We start from the raw sequence: 20,501 nt of genomic DNA, 5'->3' as shown, positions 1-20,501 counted from the left end.
TAGCTCAAAGCTGCTAACAACTTGGTAATTCCCTGGATTGCTACTTGGGCTTGGGGCTTAGGACTAGTATTTCAGTGGAGGGATTTAGCAGTGTAAAGAATGGAAATTTTTGGTTGATTAGTCTCCATCTTAATCAGTCCTTATTGGGTTCACACAGAAACACAATGGATACCATAGTGGATATAAACTTGATGATTTATGTTTTATAAATTTAAGAGTGATACTCTGAACAATGTCATATGTTCATTAAATATATACATACTTAGTATTAAAGGTTAAATTAATTTCCTTTTTTTGAAAAGAACTCCAAATTTTGAACTACTACACAATTCTCATAACGAACCATACTATGAATATTTGATCTCACTTTCACCAGGAACATAGGAAGAAAATCATATAAAGTTACTTATTAAACCTGCAATTCCTAGGGGTGCCTGGATGGCTCAGACAGTTAAGCGTCTGCCTTCAGCTCAGGTCATGATCCCAGGATCCTAGGATCAAGCCCCGCATGAGGCTCCCTGCTTTGTGGAGAGCCTGCTTGTCCCTCTCCCTCTGCTGTCCCCCCTCTTGTGCTTGCACTTTCTCTCCGTCAAATAAGTAAAATCTTTTAAAATAAATAAATAAACCCACAATTTCTACTTGAAGTGTCATGAGAGTTGCTTCTGGAACATTTTTTTCTGCATTACTTTACTATTTATTATGCTTAGAATAAAACAGCAATCAGAAAATCAACCTCAAATTATGATGATTTGCCACTTGGCTTCTGCCCACTCTCATCAGGCATCTGGGGAGACCTATGCAGCGCCAAAGGAAGCTCAGCCCCACACAATGTCTTGTGCAGGGTGATGAGAACGGCACATTGTCTGCCCAGTCTGAACAGAGGTCACAGCAGGGAGAGCATCTGCTAAGATAATGTGAATGAAGGAAACAACTATAATTGCCTCATTAAGAGATCTCTGGCAAAATAATCACAAGAAGAAAGGACTTGGGAAACCACCCTAAAATTAAGTCTACAATAAGGAAAATTTGGGGGTAGAATAAAAAATGCTTAAGAATTAAGGAAATGTGGGTATTCCATTGGTTTTACTAATGCCCTTAGTCACTATATAGATGAATGGAAACTTCGATGCAACAGTTCAGTTATTCAACTCCAGCTCTGCCAGTCATTAGTAGGAAGCAGAAGATGCAAATCCACAGCTGTCCAGGATACAAACAAATGTGAAATAAAGGGTAGTGGGGAACTGTTTACAAGAGACAAAAACTAAGTAAGATTTAAAGTTTATATTTTGCAATTATAATAAAATATAATTAAAGGAACATCTCTACAGGGAAAAGTAAAATATAAAAGACCAACATCTAAGAAAGACAAAGGAGAAATTGTCTCTACTTGACCAATTTACGTTCTTCTATTTTCTACCACTACCATTTAAAAATACATTTTTCTTAAAGGTCAACAGTATATAGTTACAACTAAATCCTGTCACTTTCTAATTATCAGCCAATATAGGTACACATACATTTCATTCAACATTGTTGAATAAAATTATCTCATGATAAAAGCTAAAGTAAATGTTATTCCAATTTAAATTTAACTTAAACATCCAAACTGGACACAAGACTAAAATGTACTGAAACTGACAAGTTATTTTGCGTTTTCTGACATTTTGAGGTTAAGCTTGGTGAACTTAATTTGTGCTATACAGTTAAAATTTATTATTAAATAGAATCTTCAATTACGGTTACTAAATTTTTCTGATTCCAACAAAAACAGTAAAATTAGCTTGTTACACCCATAAGCCAGGTTTAAAATAAGCAAACTATTTGATGACTTTGATGTTTTGCACCCAAAATGTGCTGGCTAATTTTTCCATTCCATTTACCATTCCGGTCTTTAAACTGCCTTAATCTCCTGCCCTCAGATGTTGACCTTGTAAGAATAGGGGTCATAGGTCAGAATAGACAGACCTCAAAGGATCTGGACTATCAATTCATGCCTGAGAGATTTCTCTTCCACAATAGGAACCTACTAAACAGCAAATTCCTAAATCTAATCACACAAGTATCAGGGTGAAACAGTTATTTATTGGAATTTGTTGATTTACAGTTTTCAAACATCACCAGCATCTAAAGAGCATTTTTCTTTTTATTTTGGGAGCAGGTTCTGGGATATAATAAACATGAAAATAAAATCACTGAAGAACTTTTAATGTGAAACAGATATCCTTAATAAAATGGCATCATAAACTTAAGTAGATTTATTATTTTCAGTGATGCTATGTATGTAGATTTCAAAATGAGAATAACATAGCACTCTAATTCCTACTATAAAGTAACTGAAAAACTTCAAGTTATACCACAAAGATAATGAGAGAAAAGACATTACATTCTTGAGGTAGGTGGGGGAGGGGTGGATGAGGGTTATTTCTAGTTAGTTTTGAGCTCATTTGCTCTAAAGGTAAATAAGAGCATTAAATAAATATTTTTTCTTTTTAATAAATGAAAATACAGTCTTTCAATGATAAAAAGCCTAAGCAGATTTAAAAAAAAAAATCTTATGGCTTCCAAAACCTTTTTCTAAATTTAGGGAACTTGAAATTAAAAAATTATGGCTCTGTAAAAATAACTTTACTATCATATATCTTCACTTTTACTTTTAAACAAAAGGCAAGTTAGCTCTTGAGAATAAATTAGACATACATATTGAGATTCTGTTTATATTCACCTTGGTCTTTTTGACCATAAATTTCCATTCTAATACTACTTTAATACTGGACTATAAAGAATGTCCAATTTCAAAATCAGTTTCTAAATCTACATGAAGAACATCTTAAAAATGACAAATTAATCTTTTCAATATGATCAAATCAAAGGAACTTCCTACACTTCAATGTGAAAAGCAGTAATACTAAACAGAACAATTAACCTTCTTTCTAAATGAAATATATTAAAACTTCAACTCGTGAGAAAAATCAAAAAGCTTAATCATGTGCTATTGCAGTGATGCAAATGAAATACTGCTTGAAATGAAATGAAAGCAGTAAAACATTGGTATTATATTTTATTATTTAAAAAATCTCAGGTCAACACTGTTGAAAGGAACTGCATTATAATGAACACACTTCTTGGACTGTGTGGTTGGGTCAAAAGACGTGGAAGGTTAAAGAGAACAAAGGAAATAGTCGCTACCCTAGGAAAAATTTAGAATTAAAAAGGGGGTAATAAAAGAAACCATAAACAAAAAAAAAAAAGAAGAAGAAGAAGCTTATATGTATACACCTAATAGATACATTTACCATGTATATATGCACTTCAAATATTTTTAAAGCTTACATACATTTTTATTCCTTAATTATTAATGATTAAAATCATGTAATCCTCATAGAAAGATTTCCAGACCATCTGTTCAGTCTGTATCATTTTTACTAATATAATACATTTGTTAATATAAAATAAATTTTATTACATGGAACATTTAATTCTATATTATAGTCTGACATGATTATTCCACATAAATCCTAAAAATTAATAGTGGCAAATAGAATAACCATTTTACTGTCTTTTCCCACAATTTCATTCTTTAGAAGTTACTTCTTTTACTTCACAGTAAATTGTGGCTTTATAAAAAATAAAAGTTATCAAGTATAGGCCATATTTTGAGGGGAAAAGTACAGTTTTAAATTAATAACAACCTTCATTTTATTATAAAGAGACCTTTATAGGAACCATTACATCTCTACTCTTTTGATAATGTACATTTTAAAAAATGGCAAAAATAAGTCTGAAATTATTTCATTTAGAATTTTTCAAAAACATTTTAAATGTGGAGGATTCAAAATAAGATAACCACCCTGCTACTGAGTAACTGGACACTGGTAACTGTGGTAACTAAATTCAGAAGAATTTTAAAACAGAATGAAAAAAAAAACCCCACTTTCTTTTGTAAAATAGTTTATGTAAAATTAAAACAGAATCCTTAAAATTACTTTTTATTTCTTGCCACAAAGACATAAATCTTCACAAAATATTGTTCTATCATATATGTATATATATATACATATATATATATACATATATGATTTTAGAGTTGAACACTTTGAGTGATGGAACCAATTTCATATTTGTTAAGTATGCTAATTCCATGTAATAAAAATTTTAATAGAGTTTTAATGTTTTAACTTGAAATTACAGAAATTAGATTAAACATATTATTCATGAAAAAAATGAGCCTGGATATAAACCTCAACCCGATACAAAAATTAACTCTAAATAGACTGTTATGTAAATGTAAAACACAAAACCATAAAACTACAAGAAGAAAACACAGGGAAAAAATCTCTGTGTCCTGAGGTAAGCAATAATTTCTTAAACATAACATTAAATAAACATGACACAAAATAAGAGATTGATAAATGTCCTTATCAAAATGCAAAACTTTAGCTCTGTGACAGATACTTAAGGCAGTGGTAAAAATAATCCACAAACTTAGAAAAAAAAAACACCTGAGTCATATGTCTGACAAAGGATTAGTAGCTACAATTTTTATATAATGAGCTCTCAAAATGCAACAATAACAAACAATCCAGTAAAAACGGGCAAAAGATATGAACAGACACTTCACCAAAGAAGATATAAGGATGACACAAAACATTTAAAAATGTCAATATCAGTAGGAAATGAAAATTAAAACAATGATATCACTACACATCTATTAGAATAGTTAAAATTTTTTAAAATTCTGATAATATCAAATGCTGACAAAGATACAGAGCAGCCGGAACTCATATACTGTTGGTGGGAATTCAAAATAGTACCAACACCCTGAAAAAAAAAAATTGGCATTTTCTTATAAAGCTAAATACACACCTATGGTCAAATAATCCAGCAATCCACTTCTAGATAAATGAAAATTTTGTTCACAAGAAAACCTATATATAAATGTTTGTAGAAGCTCTGTTCATAATTGTCAAACTGGAAAAAAAGCCAAATGTCCTCCCACAGAAGAATGGATCTACAGTTTTATATCCATTCAATGGAATACTACTAAGCAATAAAAAAGCATGAACTATTGATACACTCAACAACTTGGATGAATTTCAAAGTCATTATGCTGAGTGAAAAAAGTCAATTTCAAAAGGTTATAAACAAAATTAAGCCCAAATTAGTAGAAGGAAAGAAATAACAAAGACCAGAGTGGAAATAAATGAAATAGAAATGAAAAAGACAACAGAAAGATCAGTGAAACTAAGAGCCAGTTCTTCAAAAAGATAAATAGAAAAGACTGGCATGCCTGGGTGGCTTAGTTGGTTGAGCCTCTGCCTTTGGCTCAGGTCATGATCCCAGGGTCCTGGGATTGAGACCTGCATCAGGTACCTTGATCAGCGAGGAGCCTGCTTCTCTCTCTGCCTACCACTCTCCCTGCTTGTGCACTATCTCTCTCAGACAAATAAATAAGTAAAACCTTTTAAAAAAATAAAAGAGAAATGCCTTTAGCTACACTTACCAAGAAAAAAGGAGAGAGGATTCAAATAAATGAAATTAGAAATAAAAGAGGAGACATTGTAACTGACGCCACAGAAATACAAAGGCTCAAAACAGACTGTGAAGAACTATACATCAACAAACTGGACAACCTAGAAGAAACGGATAAATTCCTAAAAATATACAACCTATCAATACTAAATTATTAAGAAAAAAAATCTGAGTATACCAATTACTAATAAGGAGTAATAAAAAAAATTTCCTAACAAGGAAAAGTCCAGAACTATATTGCTTCACTGGTAAACTGTACCAAACATTTAAAGAAGGCTTAATATCAATCCATGTCAAAGACTTCAAAAATAAAGAAGAGAAGGGTACACTTCCAAACTCATTTTATCAGGCTAGCATTACCCTGATACCCAAACTAGACAAGGATACTGTAAGAAAAGAAAATTACAGGTCAGTATCCCTGATGAATAAAAATTCAAAATCCTCAACAAAATATTAAAAAACTGAATTCAACAATACATTAAAAGGATCATACATCATTATTAAATGGGATTTATTCCAGAATTACAAGGATGATTTAATATCTACAAATTAATAAATGTAATACATCATATTAGCAAAATAGACAATAAAAGTCATATGGTCATCTCAATAGACACAGAAGAAACATTGGACACAATTCAACATCCATTCATGATAAAGTGGGTATAGAGGAATACACTCCAACATAATAAGGGCCATATATGACAAGTCTGCAGCTTAACATTATCCAATGGTAAAAAGCTAAAAGTTTTTCTTTCAAGATCTGGAACAAGACAAGGATGCCCACTCTTGTCACCTTTATTCAACATAGTACTAGAAGAACCAGCCAAAGCAGGTACATAAGAAAAAAAAAAAGTCTTCCAAACTGGAAAGGAAGAAATAACACTGTCTCCATTTGCAGATGACATGATATAGAAGCCTCAGAAGATCCCACCAAAACACTGTTAGAACTAGTAAACAAATTCAGTTAAGTTGCAGAATACAAAATAAATATATATAAATCATTTGGTTTAGTGAACTATCAGAGAAATTAAGGAAACAGTGTCATATACAATTGCATCAAAAAGAATGATATACCTAGGAACAAATTTAACCAAGGAGGTGAAAGATCTACACACTGAAAACTACAAGACATTGGTGAAAAAAAATTATAGAAAACACAAATAAATGAAAAGCTATTCTGTACTCATGGAAGAAATAATATTGTTAGAATGTCCATATCACCCAAAGTGATCTACAGATTCAATGGAATCCCTATCAAAATTGCAATGGCAGTTTTCACAGAAATAGTATACACACATCTAAAATTTGGAAGGAACCACAAAGTCGCTGAATAGTCCAAGAAACCTTGAGAAAGAACAAAGCTGGTGGCATTATATTCTGATTTCAAACTTTTGTGTTTTTTTTAATTTTTCTTTTTTAAAGATTTTATTTGACAGAGAGAGACACAGCAAGAGAGGGAACACAATCAGGGGGAGTGGGAGAGGGAAAAGCAGGTTTCTTGCTGGGCAGGGAGCCTGATGCAGGGATCAATCCCAGGACCCTGAGACCATGACCTGAGCCAAAGGCAGACACTTAACGACTGAGCCACCCAGGCACCCCAGATTTCAAAATTTATTATAAAAGAATAGTAACTAAACAGTATAGTACTTACATAAAAAGACTCATAGATCAATGAAACAGAACAGAAAGATCAGAAACAAACCCACACATATATGGTCAATTAATTTATGACATAGGAGCCTAGAATATACAATCAAGAAATTAAAGTCTCATCAATAAATGATGTTGGGAAAACTGGGCAGTCACCTGTCAAAAAATAAAACTGGACCACTATCCTACACTGTGCACAAAAGCCAACTCAGAATAGATTCAAGACTTGAACATGAGGGGCATCTGGGTGGCTCACTGGGTTAAGCCTCTGCCTTCAGCTCAGGTCATGATCTCCATCAAGCCCCAATTCAGGCTCTCTGCTCAGCAGGGAGCCTGCTCCCCCCCCCCCTCTCTCTGCCTGCCTCTCTCTGCCTACTTGTGATCTCTCTATCTCTGTCAAATAAATAAATAAAATATTTTAAAAAAAAGAAGAAGAACATAAGACCGAAACCACAAAACTCCTAGAAGAAAACACAAGATTTAAGCTCTCTGACATCAGCCTTGGCAATGATTTTTTTGGATTTGACAACAAAAGCAAAAATAAACATATCAACTAAATAAAATTTAAAAATTTCTACACAAAAGAAACCATTAACAAAATGAAAAGGCAACATATAAAATGGAAGAAAGTATTTGCAAATTAGATATCTGATGAAGGGTTAATATTCAAAATATGTAAAGAACTAATACAACTCATTAGCAAACAAACAATCTGATTAAAAGTGGACAGAGGAACTTAACAGGTATTTTTTCAAGGAAAACATATAAATGGCCAACCGGTACACGAAAAGGTGCACAATATCACTAATCATCAGGGAAAGTCTAATCAAAAACACAATAAGACATCATTTCACACCTGGCTATTAACAAAAAGACAAGAAATAACAAATGTTGGCAAGGATGTGAAAAGGGAACCCTTATGCACTGTTCATAATAGGAAAGAGAGGCTACATGTATGGCAGATTCTTATCACTGCTGCTCGTTATTTTCACTTGTATTACATTGCCCTATTTATCACAGTTTCTTTTGAACAGCTTTTTAAATATTTGGGAAGTGTATATTGCCACCTTCCCCCTCCTGGTTCTCTGCACCCAACTGTCCCACTATTGGTGGGAATATAAATTATTCAGCCAAAATGGAAAATAATATGGAGGTTTTTCAAAAAATTAAAGATAGAATTACCATACGATCCAGCAATCTTGCTTCTGGGTATATATTCAAAGGAAATGAAATCATTGTCTCAAAGAGATGCCCACCTGCAACATGTCCTCTGTAGCATTATTTACAATAGTTAAGAGACAGAAACAAACTAAGAGTCCACCAACAAATGAATAGATGATGAAAATGTGAGATACATACACATATACACACATAAATACTAATCAGTCATTAAAAAAAAGAAGGAAATTCTGTCATTTGGGACAACATGCATGGATTTCGAAAGCCTTATCCCGGGTGAAAGAAGACAGACAGAGAAAGATAAATACTGTATTACCTTACTTATATTGGAATCTAAAGAAACCAAACTCATAGAAACAGAACAGATCAGTGGTTGCCAGAGGTGGGTGTTGGGGGCTGGGTAAAACAGGTAAAGGTGATCAAAAGGTACAAACCTGCAGTCAAAAGACAAGTAAGTTGTGAGGTTTAATGTACAGTAATACATGGTGACTAAATTTAGTTAACAATACTGTATAGTATATTTGAAAGTATATTTGAAAGTTGTTAATTGTAAATCTTCAAAGCTCTCATCACAAGATAAAAACTGCAACTGTGAAGTGATGGGTGTTAACAAAGCTTACTGTGGTAATCATTTCCCAATATATACATATATGAAATCATTATGTTGAACACATTATAGCTAATAAAACTGAGGGGGAAAATGTATAATTACACACCTAGTTGTGAAAAGACAAAATTATAGTGATATGGGTCAGTGGTAGCCAAGCGTTTTAGGTGGAGTAGGAGTAGCTACAAAAAACAGAGGGGGGGAAAAAGACAGAGGGTCAGGACACTCGGTGGCTTAGTTAAGAGTCTGACTCTTCATCTCAGCTCAGGTCTTGATCTCAAGGTTATGAGTTCAAGCCCTATGCTGAGCTCCACACTAGGCATGGACCCTACTTTAAAAAAAGGGAAATTTGGGGGTGGGAGAATGTTCAGCATCCAGATTATGATGGTAACTACATGAACACATGTGTGAAAATTCATAGAACTGTGCACCAAAAGAAAAAAGTCAATTTTACTATACCACAATTTAAAAAATACAATAAAAACAATTCTCTAAGCAAAACAAAATACCCAGAAATATATCAATGCTTACTTTTTAAAATAGAAATTAACAGGAATTCTAGCTTTCTAATACTTTAGCAAATCAAAGCAAGTATTTAATATCATTATTTTAAAATTTTGTAGGCTATGAGTTTGAAAATATCTTATGTCTATAAGTAAGAAGTACTCAAAAACGGATGAGAACATGTTGAAAGAGTACAGAAGGGGGCACGGGATAACTGGGTGATGGGTATTGAGGAGGGCACGTGCTGTGATGAGCACTGGGTGTTATCCACAACTAATGAATTGTTGAACACTACATCAAAAATTAATGATGTACTATATGCTAACTGAACATACTAAAAAAAAATTAAAAATTTAAAAATAAATAAATAAATGACATAGAAACCAGCTGGAAGGGCCTCAGTGACAGAAGAATTGAGCATTAAAGTAAATACTGTAATTTATTGAAAGAAACAGAAACTCATGATCTGTATTGGGACAATAAATAAGTGAAAAAATGGAAAGTCTGATACAGAATGGGATATTTACATAACCTCAAAGTGTCTCTCACAAATTGCTAGTTAATTATGAAAAGAAAATGTAGCGGGAAAAATCAAAATCTTCTGCCATCTGATCGGATACAATGAGAAGAATGTAGCATCACTTCCATGACATTCTTGTCAAAGAGAACAACCTCAATCTAATCATAAGGAACTACCAGACAAACACAGTCTGTGATCTGGATTCATCCTGGTGTTTTTCCACTTGTCCCTCTAACCCTAATACCGCCTGTAAACTAAAAGTCAGATCGAAAGGATTTTGTTAGGTTCAAGATACACATTTTTGCATAATACTTCCAATTTAAGGAAACATAAGTGTTGGAGAAATAAGTTTAAAGACACTCACATGAATTCCAAATATGGCACATTGCATAAAACCATTCACCTAATCTCTTTAACAAGTTAGTGTCATAGAATTCCTTCCTAAAAAGGATGTGTGCATGTGTATAGGTGTGTGTGCGTACATGTACGTGTGTGTGTAGGGAAGGGGTGTTCTAGATTACAAGAAACTTAAGAGAGATAAAACTAGGGGTGCCTGGGTGGCTGAGTTGGTTGAACAATGGATTGTTGGTTTCCGCTCGGGTCATGATTTAGGGGTCACTGAATCATGCCCCATGTCGGGCTTGGCAGGGAGTCTGCTTGACATTCTCCCCTCCCACTGCCACTTCCCTCTCTAAAATAAATAAATAAAATCTTTTTTAAAAAAGACATATAACTAACTGAAAGCCATGTTCCTTAACTGCATTCTGATTTGAAAAAAGTAGCCAGAAAAGATAAGTTTTGGACAAATGGGGATTTTTTTTTTTAAGACTTTACTTATTTATTTGAGACAGAGAGAGATCACAAGTAGGCAGAAAGGCAGGCAGAGAGAGAGAAGGAAGCAGACTCCCTGCAGAGCAGAGACCCCTGATGCGGGGCCCAATCCCAGGACCCTGAGATCATGACCTGAGCCGAAGGCAGAGGCTTTAACCCACTGAACCAACCAGATGCCCAAATGGGGAATTTTAAAAATGTATCAGGTATTACATGTTACTTTTTAAAAAAAAAGATTTTATTTATTTGACAGAGAGAGACACAGTGAGAAAGGGAACACAAGCAGGGGGAGTGGGAGAGGGAGAAGCAGGCTTACTGCTGGGCAGGGAGCCCGATGTGGGACTGGATGCTGGGACGCTGGGATTATAACCTGAGCCACCTAGGTACCACAGATATTAGATGCTATTAAGGAAGTACTATTTTGATGGATGAGGAGGCATGATATTACACTGTTATGCACCTATAATATACTTTAAAACTTAAAAAAAAAATTCCCAAAATGTTTACAATTACTGCATTATAGTGTGGGTATATATGGGTAATGATCATAGCATTTTTTCAACTTTTTTGTATTCTGAAAATTTTCATAATAAAAAGTTAAGGGGAGGGCAACTGGCTGGGTCAGTCAACAGAGCATGTGGCTCTTGATCTCAGGGTTCTGAGTTTGAGTCCCACATTGGGGGTAAAGTTTAGATTAAAAAAAGAAAAAATTAAATGGGGCACCTGGTTAGCTCAGTCAGTAGAACATGACACTCTCAATCTCAGGGTCATGAATTCAAGGCCCACATTGTGCATAGAGCCCACTTAGAATTTTTAAAAACTAAGAAATTAAAAAGTAAAATGGAAGGAAATAGAAGGATCACACAAAATATTCAGAAAAAAAAAAAAACAGTGTAACAAAAATTAATCCAAGAGCTGTTCCTTTAAAAAAAATAAAAAACTTAAGGAAAAATGTAACAAAAAATAGATAATGGGAAGTAACTAGAAAATCTAGACTATTTTAAGATCTTTGAGGATATTTTACATAACTAAGCAAATAAACATGAAAATCTGGATCAAAGCACAATTAATATTTATTCTCTTTATTGAGGCTTTCTCCAGAAGCAGACTAGTTAATAACCATAGAAAAAGGCAAGAAAGTTACAAAAGATCTCTGAAGTCTTTTGAGCATTTAGGGGGCAAATGAGTGCATTGGAGACTGTTCCAAACATCAGTTAACACTGCCACATACTGCCCTCTCATTGTTTCAGTTTCTACGCAGGGGTCTGTGCTTATTTGATTATTTTATTGCAGCCTGCCTTTGTCACTTTACAAAAAGGGTAGAATGCTAATCCTAGTGACAAAAACTATAAACATCTTGAACTATGCAGTTGGAAATCGTAAGATACCAAATTGTGTAAAAGCCTTTATCACAGTAAGACATACAACAAACACAAGCAGTTATTCACCTTCTGGTCATCACTAACGTCTACCCTCTCGTTCTTTCTAGCACCCCAAGTGCAGCAATTCTAGAACCCCATCTGTAACCCACCCACCATGAGCCTGCCACCCAGTTTATACTGTATAATCCATCATTACAACTACTCCCTTGCATACATTGTCAGTGCCTTCGCTTCTCCCTCTTTGTTATTCTCAACTAGGAAAGCCCCAACTCTAATTATATCCATTTCTGTGCCTATTCCACTGCTCACAAAATCACCAGTGGCTGGAGAAAGAACACAATCATACCAACTGACATTACTTTAAATTCATGTCCATTTATCTTCAGTGGGTTTTTGGTATAGCCTGGAATTCTACCTTTTCTCCATAATGCCTTCACTCTTTTAATTTATTATTTCAGATTTTTTTTAAAGTACTTATGTATTTATTGAGAAAGAGAATGTGTGCACTTGATTTGGGGGAGAGGCAGAAGAGAATCTTTAAGCAGACTCCCCACTGAGCGTGGAGCCTGACATGGGGCTTGATCTTACAATCCATGAGATCGTGACCTGAGCCTAAACCAAGAGTCAGACATTTAACCAACTGAGCCACCCAGGAGCCCCTTGATTTCCTATTTCATACGTTCTCTCTTTTTAAATCTCCAAACCTCCTTTCCTAAGCAAGGAAAGGACTCCAGCAAGCGTCCTCCTCTTCCCTGTGTGCTCAATCTTCCCTTTCCACTGGACACATAAGCAGATTATACATTCTTTGCCTCAGCTACTGCTTCATTTTTCTGCTCTCATTTAGAGGAAAACTCAAAAAATTGTCTACACTTGCTGTCTCCACTTCCTCGCCTTTCCTTCTGTTGAACACAACCCACTTAGACTTTCATTCTCAACAGTCCACTGAATCTGAGCTTGTCAACTTCACTGGTGACTTCCTTGTTGCTAAATGCTCAAGTCTTGGTGGTCATCTTAATAATTTCACTATCAGCACCATTCCAACACTGGGGACCCCTTCCTTCTTGAAATACTACTTGCCTTGACTTCTCAGACAAAATCCTCTTGATTTTCCTATTTCTCTCCTTCTAACATAATGCCCTTTACTATTCCTCCTACTTTTCCTGATCCCTAAGTGCTGGAGTGCCCTTAGGCTGAGTTTTCTTCTCTTTTCCATGTATAATCCCTCTGACAGTGACCTCATTCAATCTTAAGGCTGTAACTATCTTTCTGCTGGTTACTGTCAAGTTTTTCTCTATAGCCTTGGAATTCCATACTTATGTATCCATCTGCCATATCTATTTTCCCATTTGGATGTCTACTATAAATCTCCAGCTTATATATATCTGAGACCATACTTCTCATTTCCTCCTGCTCCTTCCCTAATCTTTCCTCTCTTGGCAAATGACCCCTCCATCCCTCTGGTTACTCAGGCCAAACAAACCTTGGAGTCATCCTGAATATTCACTTTCTCTCACGGTCCACATCTGATCCAACAGTAAATCCTGTTGTCTACTTTCACAGTGTCAGGATTTTTGTTCCTCACCTCTATGCTACCATCCCAATCTGAACCACCATTACCTCTTTTCTGCATTAATGAAACTGCCTCAGAATTGAGTTAAATTATAGGACATCCAGCTGGTGTTACGGAGGACTGCTTAGTGTGGGGGTAAAATCTCCACACATTTGGTGTCAGAAACCAAGAGTTGCGTAAAAGTAAAGGAGATACACAAGAGAAGAACTATAGGGAAGGACAGGATTTTTCACAGTGGAAAAGAAGAAAACAAGAGTTCTTTCCTAAACAGAAAACTTCCAAATCAACCACAGCAAATGAACACCTTGATAGAAACATGAGCAAAACACAAGAAACATATATTTCATAGAAGGAAAAAATGAAAATTGACCTAAAATTATATTTAACCTCTAATCAAAGGACGCAAAGGAAAAAAAATGAGCTGTATGTCTTAACCTATTTGAAAGAGAGACAGAAAGTATGTGCACGAGCAGGGGGAAAGGCAAAGGGAAAGGGAAAGAGAGAATCTCCAGCAAAATTCCCACGAGCACACAGCCTAATAAGGGGCTCAATCCCTGACCCCGACCAAAGTCAAGAGTTGGATGTCCAATCAACTGAGTCACCCAAGTGCTCTGGAAAAGATTTTTTAAATGACATCATACAGGGTCACCTGGCTAGCTCAGCTGGTAGAGAATGTGACTCTTGATCTCAGGGTTCAGAGTTTAAGCCCCATATTGGGCATGGAGACCACTTTAAAAAAAAATTCAGGGCAGCCTGGGTGGCTTAGTTAAGCCTTGGTCTTTGGCTCAGGTCATGATCTCAACATCCTGGGATTAAGCCCCACAGGCAGGCAGGCCAGGCTCTCTGCTCAGCAGGAAGTCTGCTTCTCCTTCTCCCTCTGTCTCTCTCCACTGCTCATGATTTTTCTCTCTCTCAAATAAATAAAATCTTAAAAAATAAAATAAATTGAAAAAAAATTCAAAATGTATATTTAAGGGGAGCCTGGCTGGCTCAGTTGGTAGAGCACGTGACTCTTGATTTTGGGATTATAAATTTGAACCCTATATTAAATGCAGAGATTACTTAAAAAAATAATAAAAATCTTAAAAATAAAATAAAATGACATCATTCAATGAACAGTCTCATTTTTTAAGGGGTTGTATATTGGCCCTAATCATTTCTGGAGAATAGTTTGGAAATAGATAGTAAAATTTTTTTTTTTTTTTTAAAGATTTTATTTATTTATTTGAGAGAGAGACAGTGAGAGAGAGCATGAGCAAGGAGAAAGTCAGAGGGAGAAGCAGACTCCCCATGGAGCTGAGAGCCCGATGCGGGACTCGATCCCGGGACTCCGGGATCATGACCTGAGCCGAAGGCAGTCGTCCAACCAACTGAGCCACCCAGGGGTCCCGATAGTAAAAATTTTTAAATGCATTGTTTTTGATCTAGATTTTTCAATATTTATTCCAAGGATATAATCAGACAATTTTTCAAAAATGAACACATTGGATTCCACTCTGGGACTACTGATAATGTTAAAACATTCAAAATAGCCTAGATTTAACAAATTACTTTAACCTTGTTTAAATTCTGGTGCATTCAAAAAATAAATTCTGATATCTTCACACAGTGGGAATTTACACAGGTGCTAATGACCACTATGAAATGTTCCTTGATATAATATTAAGTGAAAAAAAAAATGCAAGTTTCAAAAATACTCCATATATTCCCACCTTAGTTAGGATTCTAAGTGAATTTTTCCTGATTTTTTATAATTTTTATATTGTTCAAATTTTTTATGCACCAGTTATCTTTTAAAAACAGACAAAATAATAAAGGTATTTTCATTTTAAAAAACAGGTGACAGGACGCCTGGGTGGCTCAGTGGGTTAAAGCCTCTGCCTTCGGCTCAGGTCATGATCCCAGGGTCCTGGGATCGAGCCCTGCATCGGGCTCTATGCTCAGTGGGGAGCCTGCTTCCCTCTCTCTCTGCCTGCCTCTCTGTCTACTTGTGATCTCTCTCTCTGTCAAATAAATAAATTAAATCTTTAAAAAATAAAAAATAAAAAGCAGGTGAGGTGTTAGTAAGTCCAAGCACTGTCTGTTGAGAACCCTGACTCCTCATTTGTGATCTCAGAACAGTCTGGTGAAAATAGTGCAGAGTTCAAATTGTAAGATAGACTATATTCCCTTTTTTTTTTTTTAAGATTTTATTTATATATTTGTAAGAGAGAGTACAAGCAGGAGGGTAGCAGGCAGAGGGAGAAGCAGGTTCCCCTCTGAGCAGGGAGCCTGGAGCGGGACCAGACCGTGGGATGATGACCTGAGCAGAAGGCAGCCACTTAATCAACTAAGCCACCCAGGCATCCTGATAGCCTATATTCCTGATAAAGTTTATTCATCTATACAATGGTGGCATTTATTTACTTTGGCTAATTTATTTACTATTGGCTAAGTCCAATAACATAATAAAAATGAAAAAAATTTTCAGAATTTTTTTCCAAATACAATAAACTCATAAACTAACAAAGTAAAATGATTACCTATCTCCCTTTGGTTTTCTTTTTTGTAGTGTCTTCCCTTTGGGTCTTCTTTCACTTCCTAAACAGGGGCTCCCACCAGGTCCAGTTACCCGTATTGATTCAAGGCCTTTGGAAGATTTTTTAAATGTGAATTCCACTGGTTCTCCTTCTTTTAGGCTTCTAAATCCTTCCATGAATAATTTGCTCTGTAAAGTACAGGGGAGGGAAAGAGAGAAAGAGAAATCATGATTATTAATACTTTATAAGTTTTCTCTATGACTTAAAAATTAATATAGCAAGATAGTCATTACTACCCATTATAAATCATAAAGTCTCTTTAAGCTCAGTAAAAGTTATACCATTTGGCAATACTTAAAAAAATTTTAATGTGCACATTATTTGACCCAGCAATTCAACTCTGGGCACTCTCCTACAGACATACTCACACACAGAAGTTCAAAAACAGATGGAGAAGATGACCTACACCAAAATTCACTACAGTACTATCTGTTAAAAAAAAAAATTACAACTGCCCCCATGTCCATCAATGGGAAACCGATTACACAAATTACAGCAGAGCTATATTATGTAGTACTATTAAGCCATTAAAAGAAGATCTATACGTCTTGCCATTTAAGACATGGATGGACCTAGAGGGTATTAGCCTAAGTGAAATGAGTCAAACAGAGAAAGAAAAAACTATATGATTTCACTTATATGTGGAATCTAAAAAAACAAAACAGAAATAGATCCACAAATACAGAACATGTATTAGGGCAAAATGGATGAAAGGTAGTGGGAGATACATACTTCCAGTTATGGAAAGAATAAATCACCTGGTAAAAAGTCAAAGAGAATATAGTCAGTAATAGTGTAACAGCATCATATGGTAACGATTGTAGCTACACTTGCAGTGAACACAGCATAATGTATAAACTTGTATGCTGTACATCTGAAGCTAATGTAATATTTTGGGTCAACTCTACTTCAATTAAAAAAAACATAATTTTTAAAAAGATCTATACGTATTAATGTGAAAAAATAAACACGTAATATCACTGAGTAAAAATATATAGGGAAGGACAGCATATCTACCATAATTTCATCTATGCAAATAAGTTTTTAACAGATAAATGCTTATTTTTATAGAGATAGGGTTTCACACAACAGTCATTTTCTTCAGTCTTTTGTTTTGTTTTGTTTTTGGAAAATGTGGAAGGTTGTTGGTATACATATTATTATAATTTCAAAGGAAACAGATTTTTTAATTTAAAAGATGGTTGATTTTTGTGGGGAAAAATGTTCCTGATTGCAAAAGTGTAACCTTGGTTACTAATATTAATTGGCTCTTTTGATCTAACTCTTTTCATCAAAGCCAATGTGTGAATTCAAAATATACTAAAAATAATCAAATCGTTAGTTTTATTTCTTAAGACACCTTTGTGTATTTTATGGGTCTAATTTGGAACATCATGTAGTTTTCAAAGACTTTTATGAATTTGGGGGTAAAAGGAAGCAAAACTAAATATGATGGAGCCCTTAGGTCAAGTCCATTTCTTTAAGTAAATAGCTATGCGGCTTCGAATGAGCCATTCCATCGCTTTTCTGTTTATCCATAAATTTAAGGGATTTGAGTTTCCCCACGTGTGTTCTGTGGCACAATGGTTCTGAGAAAGACTCCATGAAAAAAGGATTTTGTGGTCAAATAAGTTTGTGAAATGGTGTATCTTGCTTCTCCTCAGTTGAGTCACATTAGCATATTAAAGTCTCTGAAATTCTATACCCCTCCCCTCCACCACCTAAATAAAAATCTTGTTTGACTGTGTGTATTTAATCCAGCAATTTCCTGACCAAACTGATCCCAGAGCCCGCCCTTTATGGCTGCGGTTGACAAGCACACTTAGCGAGATACTGGACCACAAAGTCTTTACTCCTCCCAAGTCCATGACTCTAAAGGCAGCTGAATAACAACATACAACCGAATAATTATATGGGACGAATAAAAACAACACTTCAAAATTTAAGATTAAAGGAGACTATTCACAGTGAAAGTGATATGACACATGAAAACAAGGTTTTTAACCAGTCATCCGATGCTTCAAAATCCTTCATGTGGAAGTCTGCAAATTGGCACCAGCTTCTTTGCTGTCAGATGCTATGCAGAAGTCAGGAGGAAAGAATCACAATTGCCTATGCTGTTTAAAATTAAAAATATATATATATATATATATATATATATATATATATAGTTCTTAAAGCTTTATTTAATATTTTCATATCTTATTTTTTCCTCCTAGGCTTTATCCTCACTAATTATAAATAGTCCTTTTGCTTTCATTTCCTTTCTTACTCCCTACTCAAGAAAAGTGCAGATTATCAAATCAGATGGAAGTGGAGCATACATGAGTCAATTAAAGTAATTAAGAAAATGAAGGGAAAACAGTTTTAATTAGAGCTATCATAGGTTCATGTGTTTTTTGCTGTAATAAAAATTCTATCACTTATTTTCTCACAGTTCCTAGTATATAGGTGTTCTTTATTTTCTATTATAATTTTATAATTTTTGATAGGTTTCATTAATAAATTGAATTACTTCTCCAAATTAAAGTTAAAATTCTACCCTTATGGTCCGTTAAGTTCTGGCTTTTCTTCGTGGTATTCCTAAGGAATATTTTTTTTAAATTCTATCTCATATTACTCCTTCCCCGTATTAGTACATAAGGCAATTCAGATTCATACTAATTGACAAGAACTATTGACAAGGAACAATAATATCCCCAAGAAATTATAATCGCTTTGCAAGAAACAGATAAGGATTCAGAGATTATTGTATCTTTGTTACTATATCAAAATTGCTGTCACATTGGTGGGAAAGATTTGTTGAAATATAGGGAATTCTCTATTATTTCTTCACAAAAAATCAACTTCTCCCCTTGACTCAAAAATTTTAATTAAAGGTGCCTCCATTTTTCCAGTCACACTATTTCCAATCCTTAGTTATACCCAAACCATTCACTGAATCTTGTGAATTCTTACTTCACAATCTGTATCATTGGCCCAAACCATTTTGTGGGATTGCCACTGCCCGACTTCAGGCCCTAACTATCTCCTACCCAGATGAACATAATGGTTTCCTCGTTGCTATTAAAACGTCGAGTCTCCTCCCTACACCACAGCATCTTCCATATCCACACAGTCTCTCAGAATAAATCTTACCCTACTAGTCTCCTGTCTCAACATTCTAAAATATCTCTCCTGGACTGTAGGTTGAGGCGATTCATAATCTTATTTTTAGTATGCCTTCCAATTCTTTTCCCATTACTGTAAATCACAATTTCTCCATTAGTAAAGCCGGATGACTTGTACTTCCCTGAAAACACTTTATTTTCTCATCTCCACACTCCAGCTTATGCTGGTAGAGACGCACACTCCAAGTCAGAACTGCCTGTCAAAATCTTACTCAATATTCCAGACACAGTTCAAATGATCCTTTGTGTAATCATCCTCAACAGCTGCAAGTTGTAAATTCTCTCCTCTTTCATTTAATTGATTCTTCTGTAGAGTTTTCACAATATACTGCTGTATATGAAGTTACTAGCCTTACTTTTTATTTGTTCTTTTGGCTTTATCTTCTCCTGAAAGCCAGGAATTTTGATATATATCTTAGTATCTCCCAAAGGGCTTATTTAGCAAAATGCCTGCAGATAGATATCATTCAGTATGTACTTAAAAGAACTGTAGACTTAACAACAGTTAAGATCCTTAAGGGTTATTTAATCCAACTCCCCCTTGGGGGGGGAAAAAAAAAGGTGAACTGCAGTTGAAGGAGTGAAGTGAATTGCTCATGCAAATTCAAATTTTTCAGCTTCTACTTCTACTACATAAAATAAATTCTCATATTTTTAATGTCAAGGTGACACTGTGTATGGTACAAGTGGGATAGAATACTTACATACTTATAGGATTATAATGCTTCATGGTAATAGCCTTATTCCCTAACTCCATTCCTTGTTCTTCCTTCTTCTACCCATATTCTCCAATCATCCTCATTGAGGTGCCATACAATCCATCAAATTCTGCCTATGGTGAACAGATTTATGTAGAATTTTCAGAATTCTAGATTTTTGAAATAAAGATTTATGTTGATTTTTCCTTGACCTACACAGAAGACCTTCATAAGGCAAGACTCTGGTGTTTGGGCTTATATCCCAACTGTGCCATTTGT

General features: G+C 34.8%; 1 protein-coding gene across 2 annotated transcripts in view; it reads right to left on the bottom strand.

Annotated features, from left to right (window-relative positions):
* The window catches only part of LIN28B (lin-28 homolog B), a 128,410-nt gene that overhangs the window by 43,749 nt on the left and 64,160 nt on the right, over positions 1–20,501 (bottom strand). For both annotated transcript variants that reach the window (XM_059399260.1, XM_059399261.1), the window contains exon 3: positions 16,298–16,482. In XM_059399260.1, the coding sequence (XP_059255243.1) occupies positions 16,298–16,482 (185 nt within the window). The remainder of the gene's footprint in view (positions 1–16,297; positions 16,483–20,501) is intronic.

Source organism: Mustela nigripes, chromosome 5 (assembly GCF_022355385.1).
Source record: "Mustela nigripes isolate SB6536 chromosome 5, MUSNIG.SB6536, whole genome shotgun sequence".
Lineage (NCBI taxonomy): Eukaryota > Metazoa > Chordata > Mammalia > Carnivora > Mustelidae > Mustela > Mustela nigripes.
This window is presented reverse-complemented; position numbering and strand designations above follow the sequence as displayed.